We start from the raw sequence: 24,395 nt of genomic DNA, 5'->3' as shown, positions 1-24,395 counted from the left end.
CACACATGAGTGAGTGACTTACTAATGCATTCAGCACAGCTTTACGAGAATGATACACATGAGGGCAACATTAAAGTGGACAAACAAGAACAAGATATTGTAAGAGGAAACTATGGCTGCTCTTTTCTTATACCAATGTTATAAACTGATGATTCGAGCCAGACTCAATAACAGATTGTTGGTGAGTGTGAGGGAGACAATTACTCGCTGTTTATGGTCTTCCTGTGAATGTAAACAAGCAGTTTGATCTATTGTCCTAGAGCTACAAAATATCCTATTGTTGGGATCCTTCTTTATCTGATGCCGTCCCTGTTGTCAGGATTTGCTGATTTTCCCACACTTAATTGAGGCTTGGTGTTCTCTGGGAGACTGGAGTCACACTTGGCACAGACAACAATAGACTGGGGGTAAACATGCCTCCTGTATCGGGTGGGACCATATTGCTGGTCACACCTTCGGCTGCCATTAGTGTCAACACTACCAGAGGGTACTATGACCTGGGTCTACACTGGGTGATAAACAAGCCACATTCTTAAAGACTGAGTAGCTGGGGAGTTCTCAGTATTCACTGTCAGAGATATGTCAACCCCAACTTGTTAATGTATCACACTCGCTAGCAGATACGTAGACTTTGGACAGGTATTTGGGAATGCCTGAACTTATGTAGCAGAAATACTGGTGTGAGTCACTGGATATGCACAGACAACATATACATATGGCACAGTGGTCAGGTACAACACAAACATACCATCAGGAGTTGTAACCAACAAACTTCAGATATATCTAAGTTTTAATATGTTACACAGCAGTAAATATTAAATTTTTGTCATGACCAGCCAAATATTATATCATTTTTGCAAATCCGTACAACCACACTGTCAATTTGTTTATTTGGATTAAATAAGTCCAACATTCGAGCTGGACATCTGAATCACATCCACACAGTGTGGCATTGTACACAGGTGCCAAAAACCATCCGTTTAAAAAATATATATGAATATAATTCACTTTTTGTAATAAAAAAAACAAACAAAAAGCGAACTTTGTGAAGAAATAATCAATTTGTTGTTGAAGAAGGGGATAACTGAGTTCCTTCAAATTCCTGGCGAGTGAATTCCTGAGTGAGTGAGTATAATTTCATGCCACTATTTACAATTATTCAGCAATATTCAGTGCTGGAAATACCTGATATTGACAGAGTACCCATGTGGGGAATCAAACCCACTGACACCACCTGATGCCCCACTCTGTCCTAAATTGGCCTTATGTAGAACTTTACACATACAGTTACACAACTTTTAAGTTCAAATGGAGGACTATCACTTGAATTGCTTTGAAGATTGAGCATGTCAAAATTGCCCTCAAAAGAAACTTACATGGAAATGAATATTGTGAAAATGGGCTGAAAGTTGAAATTTGCCGTCTTAATCCACATGTTACCAACCCTCCAAAGACAAACTGTGAGACTGTTTCATTTCAGGCTCAACTCGACTCCTTCAGCCAGAGGAACAAACATGGATACCTAAAAACAGCAGCCTATTGGAGAAGCAAATAACATAGCTCCCCCAGACAAATACAGCCCCATGGAAAAATATTCAAAGGAACTGGATACAGCCGGTCAAGTTTCAGAAATATTACATCAATAACAATTCATTATTTCTGGACCAATGCATTATGGGACAATATTTGGGTGCAACGTCAGGAAATGGAGTCACGTTGTGGGTCTTAAAGGAATAAATGTCTTAGTTGGCGATCTCGTCACCACTGTTCAGTGTGTGTCTCACGTGACCAACACACACAGATGAGCGATGAACATGAAGCCGAAGCTCGATGCCAGTCATGTGTATTGCCATAAATGTCGTCTTGCTACTTTCGTAAAATGTCCACACTTGACAAATAGTGTCTTCTTTTTCAAATATGATTTGATTTCATTACATTTATAATTGCATTTTTTATCATGTTCTGATCATAATGTGTGAGTAAGTTAAAACTTAAAGCCATTTAATTAATATTTCAAACCCTTTTGCTGACTACCAGCAGACACCATTTCTATAACTTTTAGTACCATAGAAATAAAAATGACAAGACATTAGAGGACTTGAAGATAACAATGCGAAACACAGCATAGTCTTAACATGTTTGTTGGTATGGAAAATAAACCCAGGACTTTGTCATGATCAATACACACCACTAGGCCACCATCAACCTTAGTACAATGGTTCTTAAGAAGTTTGAATTTTGAGGGTATGTCTTGTGACATCCTTGCTGGTTGTTGACATGTGTACCACTGGACATTGATGTGCCTGTTGGTCAAGAATGACTGTATTGGTTCATGCTTGCAGGGCTGAAACTGTCATAGCTATGTAAACAAGTAAACAAGCATTGTAAACATGTAAAACATTTTTACCAATGTGTAAATCTTTGGACCATAGATTCATGTTGAGTCTGTGGCATATAGTGCCCTTTCCTGCCCAAGTTCCACTCGTGTGTTTACTAATACAAAGGACAAGTCACAACCAAAAGCCTGTGTAAACGTCTACTTTGACCTCGCTAATGAGTTTGATTATAGGCACACACAACTGTTCAACTGTCCTTATCACTCTGGGTAATTCGCACTGTGAGAACAGAAGTTACCAATACTACCAGAAATACCACATCATGAATTACTAATGAATACTGCTTACTACAAACTCATAAAAACTTTCATCTCAAAGACATCATGTGTCTTATCATGTGTGAAAAGCTGAAATAAATTTACGAAATAACAGCAAGTATCTTTGACAGCTGAAAAAGTAATAACATGCCAGTTTCTTTAGCATCATTTACAAAAATGTTAAAAATGGTGGATGACTGCAAAATTGTGACAAATGCGTTGTTATACTGTCTATGTTAAAAGACTACAGATAAAAGAACACATGTAATATATTGTGGGATGTGTGGAGGATGTGAATCATTATCACAACACATTACTGTACGAGAGCCAGACTTTACCCAACACTACTTGTCAGTTTACTGCAAGGGATACATATCACATCTGAAAACAGTTTCAAATAGTTTTGACAATGTCATGTCAAAGTCCATGCAAGGCAAACAGGAATTCAGCAAATTCCCCAAAGAAAACTGCATCAAAAAGTCAAAGACATGCAGCTTATAGTGTTTGATGTAACTCTGCGTTCCATGTTGCTGGTAGAATTCAATGCTCTCATATGATCCCCAAGGATTTGCTTGGCTGTTTCACAGACATTCTTGTGACAAGACACCTCAAAGAATGCAGGGCTTGATACATATACCCACAATGCATCAGAGAAATGCTGTTAAAAATTGATTGGACAAGTTTTTAAGAGACAGGACATTATATCCATTGGCAATTACTCTCTGTTTGAAATGTAATTTAACTTCTAATGTAATGTTTCCCTCATGACCTTACTTTCTTTTCTGAAGTCCTTTCATCTCAAACTGCAAAACAAATCAACATCAATTATCTAAACTCAACAAATTAAAGTTTGGAAACAGTTTTCAGAAAAAAAATATGACTTTTTTATGTCTCATCTATTAAATTTACTCCCAAGTGAGAACAATTAGTCGTGTAATTACCTACTTAAGATCAGTAAAATTTGTTTCTGAAACAAAACTGTTGTGTTAGATCTGGCTATGACAAGGTGTTTGAACATGGTGTTGACTGAATGCAACACCCTCCATCTTTGACAAGAAGTAACTGATGCTCTCCTGCCAATGGATTCCAAGCAGACCTCAGCTTGTCCTGAGATGACTACTTCACAAATCCCAGTTTTTAATGTGACTGCACTATCAACTTGCCCAAACATCATGAGTCACTGAATATATTTGTTTCATGCCCAAGCAACTCAAGCTCAACACCATTAGTCATTGTTTATAAGACCAGTACATTCATACCATAAAGCTAATGTAGTCACGAGTGTTTATAATTGGCTTGCATGATGTAAACAATTCCCTGTTTATAATTTTCAGAGTAAACATACTTCTTATGAAGGCTGCTGATTAAGATACTTTTTTTCATTTTTTAATTTCTCCTGACATTTTTAACTGACTTGTAATGTTTATGCTCCACAGTGCATCACAATCCATGACATTGGTCAACACATTGCAGAGTAGGGGGCCATTTGACTGCTGGTCCTTTGGCTCGTGTCCAGCAGAAATAACAGGTAGGTGTCATTGACCTAATTACCTTTGCCAGAAAAGGCAACCTGATACATTCTCAACCCCGAGTTCTCCCCCAAGCATGTAACGGAATGTAGAGATTATCAATCTTCATGTGATGACAGGACTACTCAATACAAGAAGACAAGGTTAACATGACATCTGTATGGGTACGGGGACCATAGAGTAGCCGAGTGGCTACAGCGTCAGCTCATGCCGCTGAAGACCCAGGTTCGATATGGTATCTGGCCCCTATCTGGTGTTCCCACCGAAATATTGTTGGAATATTGCTAAAAACGGTGTACAACCATACTCGCTCAATTCATGGGTAATTCATAATGTGATTGTATGGTCATAGGAGGAGGATGGAGATGAGGGCAGGTGAGGGTAATACCGCTTCTAGAAAGATTCCAGCACTATCTCCAGCTGGGACACAGAGAACCTATGTCAGGCACTCTACCCATGGTGAGTTATGGAAGATGGCCTTTGTGAAGCTGCTTCTGCAGGCCCAGCTGGATTGACCATTAGCTGGCTGCCCTGGCTGGTTTACTGGTCAACACAGCACTTTTACCTGCTGGGTCAGTACAATATTACATCTGCTTCATGGTGACACCTACAGATTTATAGCCTTTTAAGTGCAGCAGACATTGTATATACCTGCCTGTTGTGTCAATGTAACAGGGATATGAAAATAGGTAGGATCTAATAAATCTCTATCAATCTGCTTTCTATTGTCCTACCATCCTCAAACTCCTTTTCAAGAGTGTTTCTATAATAGTAGACCTGAGGAAGTGACAACAAGGCTCAAACTGGTGGAATCTAAACGGTTTCAGGTATTGTTCAATTAAAATTTGAGGAACTAGTATATGTGAGCCACCATATCAAGACATCTGAAGTCTGAGAGATGTCCTATCTGGACATCTGAAGTCTGCGAGATGTCCTATCTGGACATCAGAAGTCAGCTGCATGTCAAAACAACATCCACACAATGGTCCTGTGCCTGAGTCCCCAGCAGGTAACCTGCCACCCAGTCACAACACAAGGGTCTATCTGCCATCAGGACCTGCTAGTAAGTCTATTGTACTGATGCCAAGGGCAGATAACAAGTATGACCTGCAGCCTGCAGCTGGAGGGGTGAATGTTTCCCCTAGAAACAGCTGGTGTTGGGTTCTATATCACAACTTCCCCTTCACGGGTGATAGGAGGTCAGGACCCTGATCTACAATAGATTTAAAAAGTCAGGTTTATTGCTATTTGTTTAAATATTTTGTTTTTAAGTTTGTGTTTTCAGATGTTGTCAAAATCAAACAATTATTATGTTCCTTATGGGCCAATAAGTTTATACTGAATGGAACATGGAACGGAAAATACACATAATGAATTACTCTTATAACAGACTAGAAATATCCCTTTGAGTTTGCCTTAAGTGGAGTTTACTTTAGTATGAAAGACATCCCAACCATGATGTTTTGTGGTTGCATGTAAACTCTTTAGTTTAGTGATGTCAAGTATTTTTTAAAGCAATAAGTCATTTTAAAACACATTTCATTTACAGTTTAAAATCTGAAACAGTATAAAAATAAAAACTGATACTCTTCAAAATTTTCCATATCCATTTGCAGATGAACTGTTTATAACAGTTTCGCTGTGAATAGATACGTACATTTTGAAGTATCCACAAAGACTTAGGAACACATGCAATTTCATCATTTGAGAAAATACAGACAATTTTTAAACAGGTTTTTTTCACCCAATAGTTCAAACAAATTCCCAAGACCAGTTTCTGCTGTCGTCTTATATTGAAATGTCCACAGACAAATTCCACACTGCAATACTCACCCACAACAAGAGAAACACTTTTGACAATTCCTACCTGTAATCAAATTGCAGTTTCTTGCCCCAGAATGTACCTAGTTGAAAGGTGGAACTATTATTTCCTACTTGTGCTTGTCAGTCAGTATCCACAACATGAAGATAGTGACACTGAATGACGTGAATCAAGTCAATCTAAAGTCAACATGTCAACTTTCACAGCAGGGAGTTGGCCTCCCATTGAGCTCTATACACTGTAGACAAAGATGCACTCCATGGTCGTGACAAGCTCTACAGCAGGGCTCTATCTCATCTGATCAGGTCATAAAACAGCCTTTAATCCAGTCCCCTAGTCTATCAATAATGGCCAGTTTCACCCATCTCCAGCACAGTGATAGTGGTAGTATAATGTTTTGATATCTCCACATTCCTTGTGGACCTTGATTGACAGTTTACATTGGGCTGTGGGGAATGACAGGTGATTCACGGAACTAGAGTACAGGTGATTCACAGAGCTATGGGTACAGGTGTTCACTGTGAATGTTACCTGTGAAGGGTTGGTGGCTTCAGGATAAGATGGAGTGATACATAAAACAGTCATAGCTACGCTATAACTCGCTACCCTCGACACATGAGGAACCACTTCCATACATGATGACCAATGAACAGTCACTGAAATTTTATATCCCACATGAGTGAGTGAGTGAGTGAGTGAGTGAGTGAGTGAGTGAGTGAGTGAGTGAGTGAGTGAGCAAACAAGCAAGCATTTCGATACCTTACATAAATGAGCGAGTGGTGGTTTGATTAAGTGAAGTGCAACAAAAAGAATAGCAATGACAGAGAAGGTAGTAACCTTCAGCAATTAAAGCTGATATACTAGGCAGGATGATATTTCATATTCGCACAGATGACTGGGAATAGCAGTGAATAAAGTCCAGATATTAATGTGACACTTGCATTGCAGTAGGCTTTGTGAACAAGTTTCCATCTCAGGAACAAACCCAACTAAACTGACCACAACACCACCTCCGTCTTTGACTCACGAAACAATATGGTACACCTTGGTACAGCATGCTACAGCAAAGCAGAACATTGTATAACACCATACACCATGGTACAGGAATGGTACAGCAAGGTACAGCATGGTACAAGGGTAGGTCCAGAAAAAGCAGTTTATAAATACTTCCTATGTCTACTTATTACTTGATTTTCTTTCTTCAAGATGGAAATTATTAAATGTCACATAGTCTTCGCCCCTGTGATCTATTTGAGAGCATATGATTTTTCACAACTGATATGTTTAGTCTTAATAAGTGTATGTCAAAGCCTCAACCAGCTTTGATGTGATAAGTGATATTCGAGAAGAGCCTATAAATGATTGTCTTGGTTAAGATAACTGTCTGGCTGATGACATTCCCTTCTATAGAAGCAACTGAACAGTGTTATACAGCAATTCCTTTCTACTTAAAGAAAGAGCTAATTGTACACTAAAATGTCCTGTTCAAATAAAATGTTAATAGTCATTCACAGATGTCCAGGTAACAATTCCATTGGAAGAAGATTTCTGAATGGAACTAAAACTATGTGAATAGATCACTGAAATGACCAATGTTGATTTTTCAAATGGTGTCTGACATATTATCAAGCATTACATACCAATGTAGACATAGGATAGTAACACAGTAGAAACTGTCAAAACCCTGCATCTGTCCAATCCAGCAAGTTGTAAACACCAGCACAAAATCTCTAGTACATTTAACATCAGCTCTTCAGTCTGGCACATTGTCTAAACCAGATTATTTCTTCAGTCCCAGTGAGAGTCAATTTAGACAGCTTCCACTGTACAAGGGTGCAAAACAAAACAGATGATGTGGTCAAATTCCATATTGCACTCCTGATTCCACATTTAACCCCTGTCAGTTATACTTTCTCGAAAGCTCATTAGATTAATGCAAAATAAGACGGAATGTAACAAATATAGAACGTCATACTATTTTGTATTGCACTTGAAGGAGTCATGAGAGCTGGGAAACAGGACGTTCAATACAAAATATCTGCATGCACTAGTATGAAGTTCTAGATATGATTATATGAACAGAAATAGGATTACTGTTGTCTTGTTTTGAAATAATCATTTCATCTAAGTGAGTTTAGTTTTATACCATTTTTAGCAATATTCCAGCAATTCATGACAGGTGACACCAGCAACGATCTTCACACATTGCACCCATGTGGGGAAATGAACACAGGTCTCTGCCATAATGAGTGAACACTCCAACCACTAGGCTACCCCACAGCCCCTCATTTCATCTGAGGCAACACGATACAGCAAACTAAGTTAGAAAACACACTCATAATGAACTCAGATACAATGAAGTTTTTGTACGCCCTCACCACCTGCTGTGTCAGAAATGTGGGGGGAAAACACACAACAGCCACGGGGAACTAAAATCAGTGGTCCCCTTGAGTTCCTTAAAACATGAGTTTACTGTCTGCCATGGTACAAGTGAGAAAATACAAAACCACTTACCATTGCTGATCTACTCTGTGCTGCTGCTGCTGCACTTTCACGTCCTCGTCGTAGTTGTGCTCTTCGCCCTGAGGAGGGGAAAAGTAGGGTAAATGGTTATATGCCAAGACAAAGGTCGGGATGAAAATAACTTCATTAGTATCAAAAGCTGCTAGTTCCTAGTATTTACTGATTCCTTTGATATGTAATCAGGGAAATTGTATAAAAGTTTCAGAGGCAATGATCTTGTTAAGAACACAAGAATTTTTTCGAAATTTTAATTCAAAGATATTTGGTCTGTCTCAATAACTAGACTGAAAGTGGACCATTCATCTTAGAACCAGAAACATCAAAGTCTCACCTTGACAGAATCAATCAGAATTTGTTGTCAGTGAGAACAAAAAAATCACTTCAATTTTTTTTAAAGTTCCAACCAACGAAACCATCTCTAACATTTCATGCTAGTATCCCGAAGACACAAAATGATTCCTTAATCCATAAGTATCCAAGACATCCAGATTTATAGGATATCCGCTACCAAATGCAAGGGGTACAAGGGACCAGCCGCTCCTTAAGCTGCCACTGATGATGACATGACCTGCAGACTCAGGTCGATCAATGAATTACGTTTATCTAAACTCGCTCGTCTTCCTAACAAACAGACCCACTCAACAAACAAAACCAATGATCAAAACACAAGAAGCTTTTGCTTGCACCAAATGGGAGTACAAAGTCATCAAAATAATCAATATGAGTGCTAAAAACTTCCACCCTCATCAAGAAATGACCAACATGTCATGTATAATGAGTAAGAGAATTGTTAAAGTGAAAATAAACTAAACATTCAGTTTTTTGGTGTATAAAACACAAAACAAGAGTCATCAGAAGATGATATATCCCCCCCAGCCCCCACATGTTTGAAAGGACAAATTATCTCACAGTTACTCATTGGTGTTTTTTTTACTATGTTTGAATTGTTTCCATGGAATTCATAAAAATTATAAATGCCATATATCTGTAATCAGCAAAGTCACAATTTCAAGATCTGTCTCATATATCTGCCAAGATCTGTTGAAAGATATGAAATAATTTTCGAGTTGTGCTCTGGGAACTAAGCCCACCCCTCACTTTTCAGACATGTCCAAAACGCTTCCATGGAAACCAGAAAACAGTAAATCACAAAAACCTGTAAATACCAAAAGGCACCACTGTAGGTTTAGACTCATATATCTACCAAGTATTGCAGAAAAATATTGAATGTTTTTTTAGTTCTGCTCCGGAAACAAAGCACATCCCTCCATTGTGAGTCCAAAATGTTTCCATGGAAACCAAGAAAATTTGAAATCACAAACACCTGTACATAGCAAAAAGCACCACTTCAGGTTCTGACTGATATATCTACCAAGTTTTGCAGAAAAATATTGAACAGTTTTTGAGTTCTGCTCAGGAAATGAAGCCCACTCTACCATAAGACTAACACCAAAATGTTCCATGGAAAACCAAAATAATATAAATGCCAAAAATCTGTAAATAGCAAAAGGCACAACCATAGGCTGAGATTACTATATCTATCAAGTTTGGTCTAAAACTATTGAAAGGTTTCTGAGTTATGCTCTGGAAACAAAATGATTACGTACGGATGAGGCGTCGACTATATCCCCCCGCATTACATGCCAGGGGATAAAAAGTAAAGGATCATTCAGTACTCCCAGTTAATATGACATGACATTTAGTAATACACAAGAATCAAATGTTCCTTGGCTTTTTTTGAGCAGTATATATGCTCCTTATTTTATAAGTCTGGTACATTACTCACAATATTACAAGATTCAATTCACTGAAGATGTTATAAAACATAATCACATGATTTAAACACACGCCTTAATTTTTTAAAAACACAAAAGATCTCACCTGCTCTCATACTGAAAGAAGGTAACGCCACCTGTGATATGCTAAGTTTTTACCACAAATGTCCAAGCTGACCAAAGGTATACGGTTGAGAGATTCTGCATTGTCTGCAAATCACTGTTCTGGAAATCAATCATCAGCCAATGATAGGTCCGGCGGAAACTTAATCCCAACAGTTGAAAAAACCAATTCCCATTGTTTTTTACATGAACATGAAACTTGCAGAACCTTTGTCTGTGTTATCTTCACAGAGCAGGAGGTAATTAAATCAAGATATCCACTGCTGGACACGCCCGGTCAGGAAATTATCACCAGACCAGATGACACAGCACAAGTTGGGATATAATAACCGTTCTACAGAACACAGCAGGGCTGTGTCCAGAAGCATGATCAGAATCCTTGAGGAGCAGAACACATCTTCATCCCGTTTGAGTTCAAAGGATATTCCATCAAAAGCATCTGTATGACAACTTTCTCTCCGTTCATAAACTCATGGAACATTTCATATTGAGATGAAGAGTCTGTAATGGAGTCAAATTAACACAGCAGGAAATGAATATAATAATTTGTCAAAAACATAGCGAAGAAATCTGTTTGTTATGAATCATAGATTGCGTGTGGATCTCGGCCAGTCTTGCGTAGAGACTGAGTGGTGGACGACTGTCACACAGTGTTGGCTCATGGGCAGCGAGAGATTAACTGACTCCGAGTTACGACAAAGTTGCAACATGTACACATCGTTGTTTACTATTCCCAGTGGCCATGAGCCACAGTTCCTTGCTGCGGTATCGACAACCCACAACCTCAGAAAGTAGAAAACAAACAGTAGGTTTCATGCCAAGATAGTGTGGAACTGCAGCAGACATTCCAGTTACATCAGCACCATGATGACATTGGCCACATGTCACACATAACTGCTCGGTTAAAACATATCAATATTGGAACATGTCTTAAAGGCTTGGAGAAATTACATTCTAATACTAGATTTAGAAAAATAAACACACATAAAGCGAGACACTGAGTAGTGAATACTGTGTCTGTGCATCAAGTGAGAGAGTGAGAGTGAAAAAGTGAGAGAGAGAGAGAGAGTAAGCAGTTCATCTGGTAGTATTCATTTGACATGCCGAAGACCTTGTTTCGATCCTATTTCTTTGTCCAAAAAGGCATGATAATGCAGGAACACTGGTAAAACTGGCATAAAACCCATCTCACTCACTACAAAATATTAGCTGCATCAAGTATTGAACATTTGATGACAAGTCATCTCCAGTCAAAGATCCTTTGCTTTTGAGTCAACACAAATTTTAGAGAGTAGGGGCTTATGCACCTTTTGGCAATCTCATCAATATTACAGATGGGGACAAAAGGAAAGGCTTACATATTGTACCCATGTGTGGAATCAAACTGGAATCTTCTTGATGACAAGCAAATGCTTTCATCACAACACTACATCACCACCCTTATACATTTCTGAAGAATGAATGTGAAAAAAATAATACATGTCCCTCATTCACGATACAACATAAGATGAATCGTTGCAGAAATCCCCACATAATCAATACAATAAGAGAATACATCAATGAACCATTTCTGGAGCCGAATAGGTTATAGTAGCAGTGTCTAACATGATCATGTGACACGAGAGGAAGATGAATATTATCAATAGCAATGTTGTTACACCCTCACTGTGAAACACAAACCATCTCCACCTTAAAAGACACTTCTGCTGCTAGTATGAGTCCAATGAAAACGACTTCAGCCAACTTTTTATAATTAGACCAGACGTTTTTCTTCAATTTTGGCGAGTAATGATTTCTGAATCTCTGGAAAAACCTTTTGAAGTCGAGCAACCTCCCAAGTGCATTCTCCCCAACCACAAACATGTAAGCAGCCTACTTGGGTTTGATCAATACCAAAGTGCAATTCAGGCGAACATGTTTTTTGCCCAATAATTGACACATTTGTTGGTCTGAAGCAAGACACATTTATCCAGCATGATCCCAGTGTATTTTCAAACTCTACAGAGGGATTTCATACAATATTTGATGCAGGGAAGTGCTTACTCTAACGCCAAGTCATTGTCAGCATGCCATACTGGAATTTAAACAATATAAAAAAAGCATTTTTTAGGAAATTGACAGATTATATTCTCTTTCTTTAACAGTCTGAAGTAAGGGGACAGTTTGAATATGTCTGCTTGCAAAACAATCCCATTCCTTTCCTTCCCGTCAACTTGCCCCTGTCAGTTGAAAGTTTAATACGAACAGGCAATTTCTTCTCTGTATAAAGTCATCCTTACAAAACCTTTGTTGTGAACATTAATTTAGAATGAATTTTTTGTCCTGAGTATTTCTTAACACTGTCAATATGTAGCTTTAAACATAAGGGTTGCTACAAGAGCTAAATTTCATGCTAAATTTTCATCACTACTAAATGACTAGGAAAAACGATGTTATGATAGACAAGCAGACTTCCTGGATGATTTTTAAAAGAAATATATTCTGCTAAACTATGTATTCCACAATTTGATAAAGCAGACAAACTCCTTCCATGATTGATCTTGTGGAGCAGATGGCCTGCAGTAGTGGAGAGTTGGTTGAACTGAAGGGTGTGAAGCTATGACAAGATCTGTGCAGCATAAGGCAGATGCGGATGAAGCAAACTGTCATAGGTGTAGTTGAGATCAAAATGTATGTAAAACATTCAACTATTATCTTACACCAAACATAATATAGTTGTTCACTGGGATTCTATTGAAGTGCTAGAGTGTTTGAGCACTACTCAGTTTGACAGATCGCGATGAGCTACAAACAATTTACCAATGAAATGTGTGTTGTATGGGCCAGTATTGCTATGGAAAAGCAGGTTCGAGAGTAGATTAAATCTACTACCATTACTGTCGTAGAGTCATGGTGACAAAGAGTGCCAGGAAATATTTGGTATTTTTCATGACATGGACCTCAACCTCAACCTCAAAAAACATTTGAGGAATGTTATTTATTTTTCCAAATTGATAATTCTGTTTCTCTGTAAAGTTCTTAAAATCTAAAATATTGAAAGTTTGCATTTGTCTGATGTATGGTAAGAAAAGATCATCAATAGAAACAACATGAATAGTCCAAATACTAATTAGACTAATGTTTGAAAGGATAAATATTTAAAAATTGCAATGTGCACCTGCTGAAAGAGTGACACAACCTTTTGTTCTGTGTTTTAAGACTCCTGAATAATTAATCCTAACAATGCCTGATTGACTGTCATATGGGTTGTTAGAGTGCGACAAGGCAGACATATAAGGAAGTTTGTGAAAGGAGCTAAGCTCCAGATTAGCTTCAGCTACCTGCTTCCTGCAGATGTCCAGGCTTAACACTGAATCTGTACAAAAAGAACATGTGTCTGCTCAATGTCCAGTCTCAACACTGGACCTGTACAAAAAGAGAAACATGCGTAGGTTCACCTAATGGAAGCAAAAATGTTAATGACTTGTTTTCATATGTGCCACACATTTCTCAATTATAAGAAATATAGTGTGTCTTTCTTGAAGTTTGTTATGATCTTGCTAAAAAATTCCAAGGAAAATGAGTAGCATTTTTGTCATCTGTTTAGATAAAGTGTTTGTTTGTAACTTTTGAACAAATTTGTATTCTAATGGAAGCATGCAATATTATCTTCAAATAATCATATTTTGGTTGAGGAAGCACACATTTGAAAATGTTAGGAAATGTCACTGCTTGATCATTGCTGAAGAAATAGCATCAGACATATTTGTGAGTCAGGATGTACTTACTCATGTTGCGTGAATCCAGCTTGGTGAGACAAAACACCTTGACTAAATCCCTTGAGCTGGCTCAAGCCACACAGTATCCAAACACTGGCTACAATCACCACAGATCAAACACTCTGATCAAATCAAGATAGATTTCCTTCTATCAATGATTAGGTAATGAGAGGTCAGAAAATAAACAAACATTGTTACACCTGGCGAGACGTCTCGTTTGTACAGGTGAGCCTTGAACACATGGCCACCTCACTACAGGTAGTCTCCCAGCCTGTCAATCAATTCTCCATTACCCATGCACTCAGACGCTTCAACAATGAAGCGAGGACGTCTTGTGTAGGCCTTGTTCTCTATGAAGGACTTACAAAGGTCTTGGACAACCATTGGTCACTTGTGCATCAGAGAGAGGTTTAGGCCGTAGTTCAGTAGACCCAACACGCCTGTTCCCTGATCATTCTTAAATATCCTGAAGTATGGATGACACTGTGACTCAAATTCTTTAATTTTTCTGCTTTGTTGCTGCCCTTGAATTTGCTGTATTAGTTGGTGTCAGGTTTCCCTATGGCATAACCATCCATGAGTAAGGCAGTGCTGTATTAGCTGTCTTCTGACATCCTGGCTGTCAGATAAGACAGAGCTGAATTATGGATTACCACGACAACAGCATATCAATCTTCACACATTCTCTGCATAAAAGTGTCAAATATTCAATCTCATAGACCAAATAACACCCAAAAAAATAAAACTTCATCTGTGAAGCTGAGAAATAATTCTATACAATTATGAACAACTTCTTTTTCAAATGAACACAAGTCTTTCAATATTTGTTGACCATTGTCCTTTTCTCATAGTTTCTAATGTCGAGTTTTCTGTCAGAAACTTAAACAGAGCTGGCATTAGGTCACAAGAAATCACACAAACAATGGTCAATACTGATCCCTCTTGACCAGTGTGGTGCTAGCACATCAATACAGGAGAAGAGCTTGCATTCGAGTGGTCAGTTGACAACCCACTTGACCCTGTGAAGTCAATAATGATTATTGGGCAGTGAATGACGTCTGCTGTTTCATAACTTAATGAATATCTGCTTGGCACCTCCAACTGAATAAGCTCAACTAATCTATCAGACAGTAGGATACATGATGGGCGACTGGCCACTCAGCTCTGATAGACTTCATAACACTCCCAGGAATGGTAATTGCAGAATTCTCTACACTTCACGATATCTCCGCAAATCACCACTCAATGATTTCACACCAAACAGACAAGTTGCAGCAAATTTCCTTACATCACAAATTCAATCATACGCAGGCTCTTTCGTCGTTGAGAGAGTGGTCCATCATTGATCTTACCTCCAGCAGAAATCAGAATAAACCATGTGCCAAACTGTCTTTCTATATCTCCAACTCCTGTCTTGAACAAACTCTACAACAAATTTTCCTAATGTGACTTCAAAAGGAAAATAGCTGATCAAGGCAAATTGAACACTTGAGACTATTATTCAGTCTTACGCATCCATATAAGTTGTCACTTGATCTCTCACGTTTTCCATCATCAGATTTGTCACGGGATCTGGTACATTTTTATCAATGATTTCACAAGAAGAGAGCTCAAAGGCTCAAATCCACTGACTGACGCTGAAAACCTCCTCTGTAGCTGCTCAGTGTAAAAACTGTCCCACGAGGAACAGCAGACAACAGAGCAGACGCCAATAGCAGACTATCACCAGCAGACGGACAAACTGAAATCAAAGGTGATCATCCTTAGCCTCTGGCCAATCTGTCCTCTCATCATCTTATCTTCTTATGTCCACTTAACTGACCATAGGGCCATAAACCACAGTCATGTAGTCTAACATTAGAAGTCCGAGTGGACAGTCCTGCCAAACAAAGCAAGTATGGTTGCCCCTGGTGTTTGGGCAGACAAGGGAATGGTTTGGATAGCACACCGTATCAGCCTTTGAACTGCATAAGCCATTAGATAAATCCTGCCTCCAGGTGACACAGCCCATCATGGCTCGGCTACCTCCCTAACTGTGTGTGCACCCACATGCATGGAATGTCTGTCACGCAACCTTACACACACAATATATATGCTTACTCCTTGACAAATTGTCCTGTAAGACTTGAGACACTTTATATTTTAGGACATTTCAATGATAAAAGGAGAATTTCCTCACGTAATGAAAGTCATTCATCTGCGATAATCACATTGAATTTGGCAAATATTTAAGAAGGAATTTGTATTCAATGAAGTCAACCTTTTCACAAAAACTTTCCCAGTGATGGCCATATGGGTGAGTGCACACCGTGAAAGGACATTTACTGAGTACATTATTGTTATCAATTGGAACATTATTTGTTAAGTGTTCTTAATTAAGGCTTGCTGATCTTGCTTCAGTTAACCAACTAATGGTGTTAGAAAACCTCATATGTTTAATTGTGACATACTTGAAAACTGAAGGCATAATGGCAAGATTTCAGTAGAAGGCCATACTAAAATAACGGTTTGATTTTCAACCAGATTTAAAAGAATATGTCATGTTTTAGGGTTTGAATGAGTCCAAATGTACGACCAAGGTTCCTGACTACAAACTGAGCCTAACAGAGTTCAAAATATAGGTACAGAAATGGACTTCACACATTGTGCCCATGTGGGGAATGGTGTTTGAATGTTGGATCCATCAAAACAGTGTATCTTGAGACTATTCAGGGACCCAGATAGTCTATGCGGATACCTGTGTCATAATCAAGACCACCCAACCCATTACTTTTTACCCAGACACACAAGTCCTAGACAAAAGCATTTGTAAATAAATTCATGAAGCAATATTTCAAGAAAGAAGGTATATTTCCTTGTTTTCTTAATTGGGGTGTTTTGAAAACAAACAATATTTTCCCACTTACTTCAATAATTCAGAAGAATCATCAGCAAAATAGAAGCCTCATATAAGCGATTGAAAACATATATGTCTACACTTAACAGTGACATTAGGAGTTACAAAGTGTATAGTGAAAGTCAGTCAATTCAGAATGTAATTAAAGATTCTCTCACAAATACAAAAACTAGACATGTATTGAGGAATATGCAAAACAATCAGCCCACAAAAATCCAACATCTAACCTTGCACCCTTACAAAGTACTTTGTGGCCACATTTCTAATGTTAAACTGAAGACAAAAGTTTTCCCATTAAAATCAAAGACAGCATGTGAAAAATGGCTAGGATAACCAAAATAGTTATCAGTGGGAAGTCACACACATGCCATTAATTATTATCTGAAGTTTTTCAAAATCCCCAAAACATCACATGAAAATAGATTCAAATCATTCCAAGGCATTCAGCTGCAGATAATTGCAGAAAGACACTGGCAAAACCTAAGTAAGGCAAAAAGAAACTGTGATTCCACTGTCAGAGGTAACAGCTCTCTGTGCATGGAGGATGTGATCGATGTGCAACTCTAATCCAAGGAACAGATGAATTTACTGAGTAAACTGGTCAGATGCCTTACTTGTATTTTCTCCACAATTAACCCCCCATCCGTCTTCTGACAGATGCCGAGGAGTAACACAACACTGTGAGGACTCTGCTAATGAAAATGAATGCTTCATGATGGTGATACAAGCATCATCCAGATATCCTGCTTCAGGAGATGTCATGTACTTAGTAGCCATCATGTTTTCGACACTTGGCATTATCTGAGGACGATATATATCAGTATATGGTCACTGTATAAACTTGTACACTGGCTCTGGTATAACAGCATCTCTGTGGCTTGGTCAGCCTGCTTTAAGAGACGTTGTGTACTTAGTAGCCATCGTGTTTTCTACGCAGTACTTTTTCTGGGGACAATATGAGGATATACACTGACTGGGGTATCACAGCAGCTATGGGACTTGGTCAGAGAGACAATATAGAGGAATCCAATCATGCTATTACATACCATGGCTGACTGCCTCCATAAGGTCTCAATGAGGTTTTCACATGGGCTTAGCAGTCAAACAGCTCACCAAATATGGTAATGCTTTTTTCAAAGGGTAAAATGTCAGTTTCAAAGGGTTTTCTCTCTATTTATTGAGCAGAGGATATTGTCCAACCTCCATAACAAATTGTTGATTTTGAACCTTGTCAAAAGCATATGGTGTTGTTCGCATGGTTATAAACACATGCTGACTGTCCTTGAAGGACTCACACCTTGGAGTTTTGATGGAGTCATTGCACTGTGGAGATGTCAGCAGGGTCGAGGGAGAGCGTGGAAAACGCCATATGAGAGGGTGTTGAAAGGGTAGCAACAAAGGGTAATTGTTTTGGTGAGTGAGTGAGTGAGTGAGTGAGTGAGTGAGTGAGTGAGTGAGTGAGTGAGTGAGTGAGTGAGTGAGTGAGTGAGTGAGTGAGTGAGTGAGTGAGTGAGTGAGTGAGTGAGTATTGATTACTCAACTGGGACATGGTGTCATGTGTCACCAAGCCAGTGATCCTGATCACCCGGTAGTGTTAACCACTTCTTGAATCACAACCAATCGTAACACAGATCTTCACGGTTATTTCTACATGAAACAAAAGGTTATCTGTCGCCACAGCAACCTTCTACACTCTGGAACAACCACTATTCTCTAGACTTGATACAAAAAGCGATCATGAAATAAATCAAAAGATTGTATTTGAGGCAAGTTACATATAGAAAAGGCAATGGCAACAAGCATGGAAGTTATAGGAAATGAGAGATGATAGCCATGTAGAATATATATAGAATGGAAAACTTTGTCAGTAATAGTGGCAAAGATGAAAAGCACACTGTCAATCAGTATATATTGATATGAGTGCTTGCCATGTTTTTAACACCATCAACATATAGCCTCAAATACCTCCTCTACAAAACTAGCGGGCACATTCCAGGTCCAGTAGATTGCCAGTTTGACAGGTGATGAAAATCCTATTTGATGCAGCAGATATTGCCAATTTCTCCGCAGGGCTGATCTTTTGAGATTAGGATTGCCTACCACATATCAATACTCAATAAACTTTTGTCAGTTTTTGTTTTGTTGTACCATTCAGAGTGTATTACATGTAACAATATATTTATTCATTTACTTACTCTAACAAGAAACTTTCCCTAATGATGCAACATCAATTATTTAGATGGCTGAAACATTGATAACAGTTTTCATCAATAATAATCATTTGTTGTCTGTAAACTCTTTGGAAGTGAGATACATTAGTTCAAAGTCTTGCAAACAGAAAATATACATAAGCAGAACATAAGGGATCAATAGTCCATTTGTTGTCAACATAAACAAACATGTGGGAGGTGATCCAAGATTAAGTCTTATCTACAACACAAATTGATCCTGTATAGGGTGATCTGGAGCTAGGGCTCATTGATACCGAAACCATATACCAGTATCAGTTTATGGTATCTCACCAACAGTCACAAAACACAATCTTCTTAGCTTTGGAGATCTGAGACAAACAAAATAACATATCTAGAGCTTATTATTTATTTAGAGCTTAACTCCACCCTGCATGGGTATGGTCTAAATGTATACAACATACTGGATGTTATCACTTTGTATAACCCAAGCTGCTGATAGATGGTCAATAGCCATATGACCTATCCCACTGGGTACCCATTTTCTGCTGGATGAACAGTGGCAGCATTGAATGAATGTTCTCATTGGAGGTGAGTTCACGTGTGCCACAGGTGTTTTGTTGTCATGCAGGACAATAGTCTCAGGAGTCAAGCTGCCAAACATCGTAACCTGTCTTAGGACTCTCTCACTTCAGCCGATTTGTCACACAAGACCATACACTAGGAATCTTGCCATTCAGTTAAATATAACCCAGAATAAATAATTTACATTTTTTTGTGGATATTAATGTATTGGTTTAAACATATTTTTATTCCCTCAAAGCAGAACAAGCTTAGTGGCTTGTAGAAATGAAGCTCCTGTACACTGGTCCAAGAGCTGAATACATACTTGAAATAATCTGACAAGAAAGAAATAACACATATATAACTGAATAATAAACATGCAGGTTTTGGTGTTTGTTATGCTCAGCAACGAAATGAGTTGCAAGTTATATAAAACCTGTTTTAAATTGAATATATATCTAGAGGTGATAATCACTAGAAGCGCTTAATTTTAGAAATGAACTGGTGTTATGAGTTGAGAATGTCAAATTTCAAATGCACTGTTATCAAATAAAGTAGTTTTCACATCGTATCCTTAAATATGAAAATACTAGATATTCATACATTGCAATTACAGTTTAACTATACTGATACGAAAGATTCAAACAGTCCTATCTTCTTTTGTGTTGAATTGATGAGTCAAGATGTCAAACATGGCAACACATCAAAGGACTCTGTGTGAGAAACGTTGATTAACTTAATGCATTCAGTAAAAAACAGAACAGAAAAAACAAATTCATCCACATTTCTTGATATTAGTGTGTTGATATTACAGTTTAAATCAATAGGAAAAATGGGTGGTCCTTGAGTTTTTTTGTGCTGTATTGATGAGATGAAACATGTTTCTGACAGAAAGTAAAACAGAGATACCAGAAACACTTATGATCATTTGCTTGACCAACATAACACACCCAGTGGTATGACCTTCAATCTACAAAACCTTATAGATCGTAGTTTCTATAAGATGTAGTGAATACTGCGACGTGTTCACTGTGGAGACAGCTATTGTGATCTAAATGAGTCAGTGTTTGACCAGCAATATGGAGTAAGAATTTCCAATAGTTGTCCTACATGTGTCCACTCTAAGGAGGGAGCTGTTGAGTCCTCGGATCAATGGTCTCTGGTTCCATGGCCCTAAGCTGTGATACAGCTCGCTGGACACTGAGAAAATAAATTGTAGAATAAATAGATATTCTGCTAAGTTGGGCATTCTTCCACCTAATTTCCTGCCTGTCATTTGTCATTGGTAAAGATATATCACCGATCTATTACTCGCTCTGTGGGTAGGCTGGACGTTCCTCTTGGGTTATCGACCACAACCACGCACTTCACACTACTGCATTCTTACTGGACATCTCTGATCCAATCTTAAGTATTCCATTTGTTATGATCATGACTACCTTAAATATCAACACCAATTCATTAAATATATTTCTGGAATCAAAAGAAATCTTCTGACACAAAAATCTAACACTATTGACAATGGTTCTCATTAGATACAGCTAAAATGTTAAGCAACATGATGAATTTGGTAGTCTTTATGACATATCGAGTTCCATATGAAAATAAATAGAACATTATTTGTAGACCAAGCTCATTACCCAGGAGGAATAACATCTTAAAATATGGTCATTACAATGTATTTGCACAAAAATCCTCGTTTATAGGTATTATTTTCAAATCAAAATGTATCTCTTTTGAAACATTTATTTCTTCTGAAAAAAGGTCATATGAAACCATATTCCATCTTTAATGTCTGAAAATAGCATGGTTGAAGAGAACAACCATTATTACCTGCCATTATCCTGTCACATGTCATCGATTAACTGGTGGTGATCTTCTTTCATGGATTTAAAACATGCCTCAAAGTCTCCAGTTTGACAGTGTACTTATTATCCCCTGTTCTTAAAGATACTCGAGGAGCATCCTCATTCAAACAACCTTCTAAAGAAACACAAAAGGTATCTATTATCAGCTTTGTTATTTCCAAGGCATAACCTTGGAGACGCCACCTACATGTCCAATGGACAAAGGTCATCGGCCACAGAAAGCTTTTGAGTGGGAGGGGAATATGGACAATATTGCCTGGACTGTTTGTACAATGTCTTAGAGCAGTCACAACTGTTATGTAAACCAAGGTCATTAATGGCGTTACATAATTTTATCACCAGTGTGAATGGCTTTATTACAGTCCATTAGGGCAGGAATGTATGTGGTGTCTGATAGAAGTCTCCAAATAGACACGGTTGGAGAGTAGGGTGGACCACTGCAGCTCACACTGATTGCTGGATTGGCCTGCTGTTATGACGGTTTAATTGCACTCCAGCCTGTCTTACAGTAGATCAAGTGTAATTGTCATAAATATCTCTGCTTTGATACCAGCATAGAGACATAATCCTTATATGGAAATTAGTATACTCTACTCTTAATTTTCTGAGCATTAAAATATTTCATTTTGGTCCTTAAACAATAATTTTGTAACAGATTGACAGTTATGGGAAACGTTAATACATGCATAGTTAGATTAATGTGTTATTTTCATATTCATATTTTGTAGTTATATTCAGGGTCTAAATGTTGACAAATCAGACTGTTGAATTAAAGTTTGCTGACATTTTTCAAAGCACTTTGCCTAGGCAAATTTACGTCTTTTTTTACAGGTACTTTGTTAACAGAACACAAAGATAGGATTTTAAGATGTTGCTCCAGACAATTACAAACATGTTAATCATATGTTAATAGGTTCCTAGCCATCTTTGTTCTATGCCTTATCAAAGACCTGAAAAATGGTCTGGTTTTTACACTCAGTTACAAAATGGTACAAAATGCACCGGACAACCCAGGTTGTAATGACACCAAACCCGGCAAGAGTCTGGCTGATCTGCAGTACCTCACAAGCCTCCCCACTCCAACACCTGGACACAGAGGGATCGTGAGAAAGGCTTCAAGATGGCCGCTAATTACACCAGGTTATAATTTTCCAATTGAACAGCTCCAGAATGGTAATGTGATGGCAATGCCGGGTCAGGATACAACATATTAAGCAATTTCATGGAGCACAATTCCTATTGTTGGACTGATGCTACCTTTGTCATGGTTTAACACACCAGCATAATAGTTCCAACACACCCTCTAATTGTCTGTCTGGCCCACAAACTGTGGATGGTCTCCTCTAAACAACACTAATGAAACTGAAACTCACAAAAAGACATACTAAACCTTTTTGAGATCCATCTAACATCCACCGATGTAATAATAGTTCTGGAACTAAATACAGCGCATTCTTTTCCCTATTATATTAACACTTGTGATCATATTACCAAAATATTCACTTTCAAATATTCACGTCTGCCATATTAGTGTGCTGTGTCGAACTGGCAATCAGAGCTTTCATTATGATAACTTCTTTTGATGCTTGTAATGTACAGATGAAGGGGTTTTACTTGGTATTAACATTTAATGAAGAAAGGCATGACTTCTTTTTAGGAGCTATTTATACCACCGTATCTTAAATGCAAAATGTTAGAAAAGGTCTGCGAGATATTGAAGATATTGAGAAAAACTGTCCATTGAGATATGAGAGTCATTTAAAACGAAAATCGTTATTTTCCATTGTCCTTATAGGACAAAATGAAACACCTGACATTATCCCATTACATAAAGATGTACAATGTTTGAAGTCTCTATTTGTGACAAAAACTTAAAGATTATTCATGTTATCAAAATACTTGTTCATATAAAATGTGGTGATATGATGTAAATATGTTTTTACAACAAAATCTGCCCTTTTATGATTAAACAGATGATCGGCAAGTTAGCTGAGAAACAACAATCGATTGATTTCCTGCTGGAGTAATGGTCTACCCTACATGTATGTACAATGGAACATGTCACAACCGGCATCTGTCCAATCCGGCAAGTTGTCAACACTGACATAAAATCTCAGTCCCTTCCATGGCTTGTACATTTATCATCAGTTATACAATACGGCACATTGTCTAAACCGGATTATTTGTTCAGTTCCAGCTGGTTTAGACAGCTTCCAGTGTACTCCATTTTCATGTTACTATAACAACTGCATTTGTTTTACCATTTACCAACTGTATATAACACTATGAAGTGATTTGTTAGTATGAATATTGTTAATCTGAAATGTCATAACTGATTATCTATGGTCACATGACTAAATACAAATGTGTTCTGTACTGTATTTTGAGTGGTTTACATGCTCACTAAGTAATTTTTCATTGGATTTTCTGTCAAGGATTCAACCAAGGAACTTAGTTTGATGATCTCCATGCATGACATCATGCCAGAGACTTTGCGACATTATGACTGTGTCCACCGCTTTATCTCATCCTCAAATGAGGTCCTGTTAATTTGCTGAGTGAGTATAGATACTTGACTGGCATTTTAGAAGATGCTTTTTGATGAAGATAGAGAATTATTTGGGTTTCATTTTCTTTTTATTCTTTGCTACAACATTTCTTTGCTACTACAATGTTCAGATCCCATCATCAGGTA

General features: G+C 38.0%; 1 protein-coding gene across 4 annotated transcripts in view; it reads right to left on the bottom strand.

Annotated features, from left to right (window-relative positions):
* The window catches only part of LOC137294088 (apoptosis-stimulating of p53 protein 1-like), a 117,734-nt gene that overhangs the window by 54,818 nt on the left and 38,521 nt on the right, over nucleotides 1–24,395 (bottom strand). For 3 of the 4 annotated variants that reach the window (XM_067825031.1, XM_067825030.1, XM_067825029.1), the window contains exon 4: nucleotides 8,519–8,586. In XM_067825031.1, the coding sequence (XP_067681132.1) occupies nucleotides 8,519–8,586 (68 nt within the window). Of the gene's footprint in view, nucleotides 1–8,518; nucleotides 8,587–14,192; nucleotides 16,162–24,395 lie in introns of those variants that run through there. The other variant, XM_067825033.1, reaches the window with a different exon arrangement.

The sequence above is a fragment of the Haliotis asinina genome, chromosome 8 (assembly GCF_037392515.1).
Source record: "Haliotis asinina isolate JCU_RB_2024 chromosome 8, JCU_Hal_asi_v2, whole genome shotgun sequence".
NCBI lineage: Eukaryota > Metazoa > Mollusca > Gastropoda > Lepetellida > Haliotidae > Haliotis > Haliotis asinina.
Note: the sequence above shows the minus strand (reverse complement) of the source record. Positions and strands in the feature narration are given on the sequence as shown.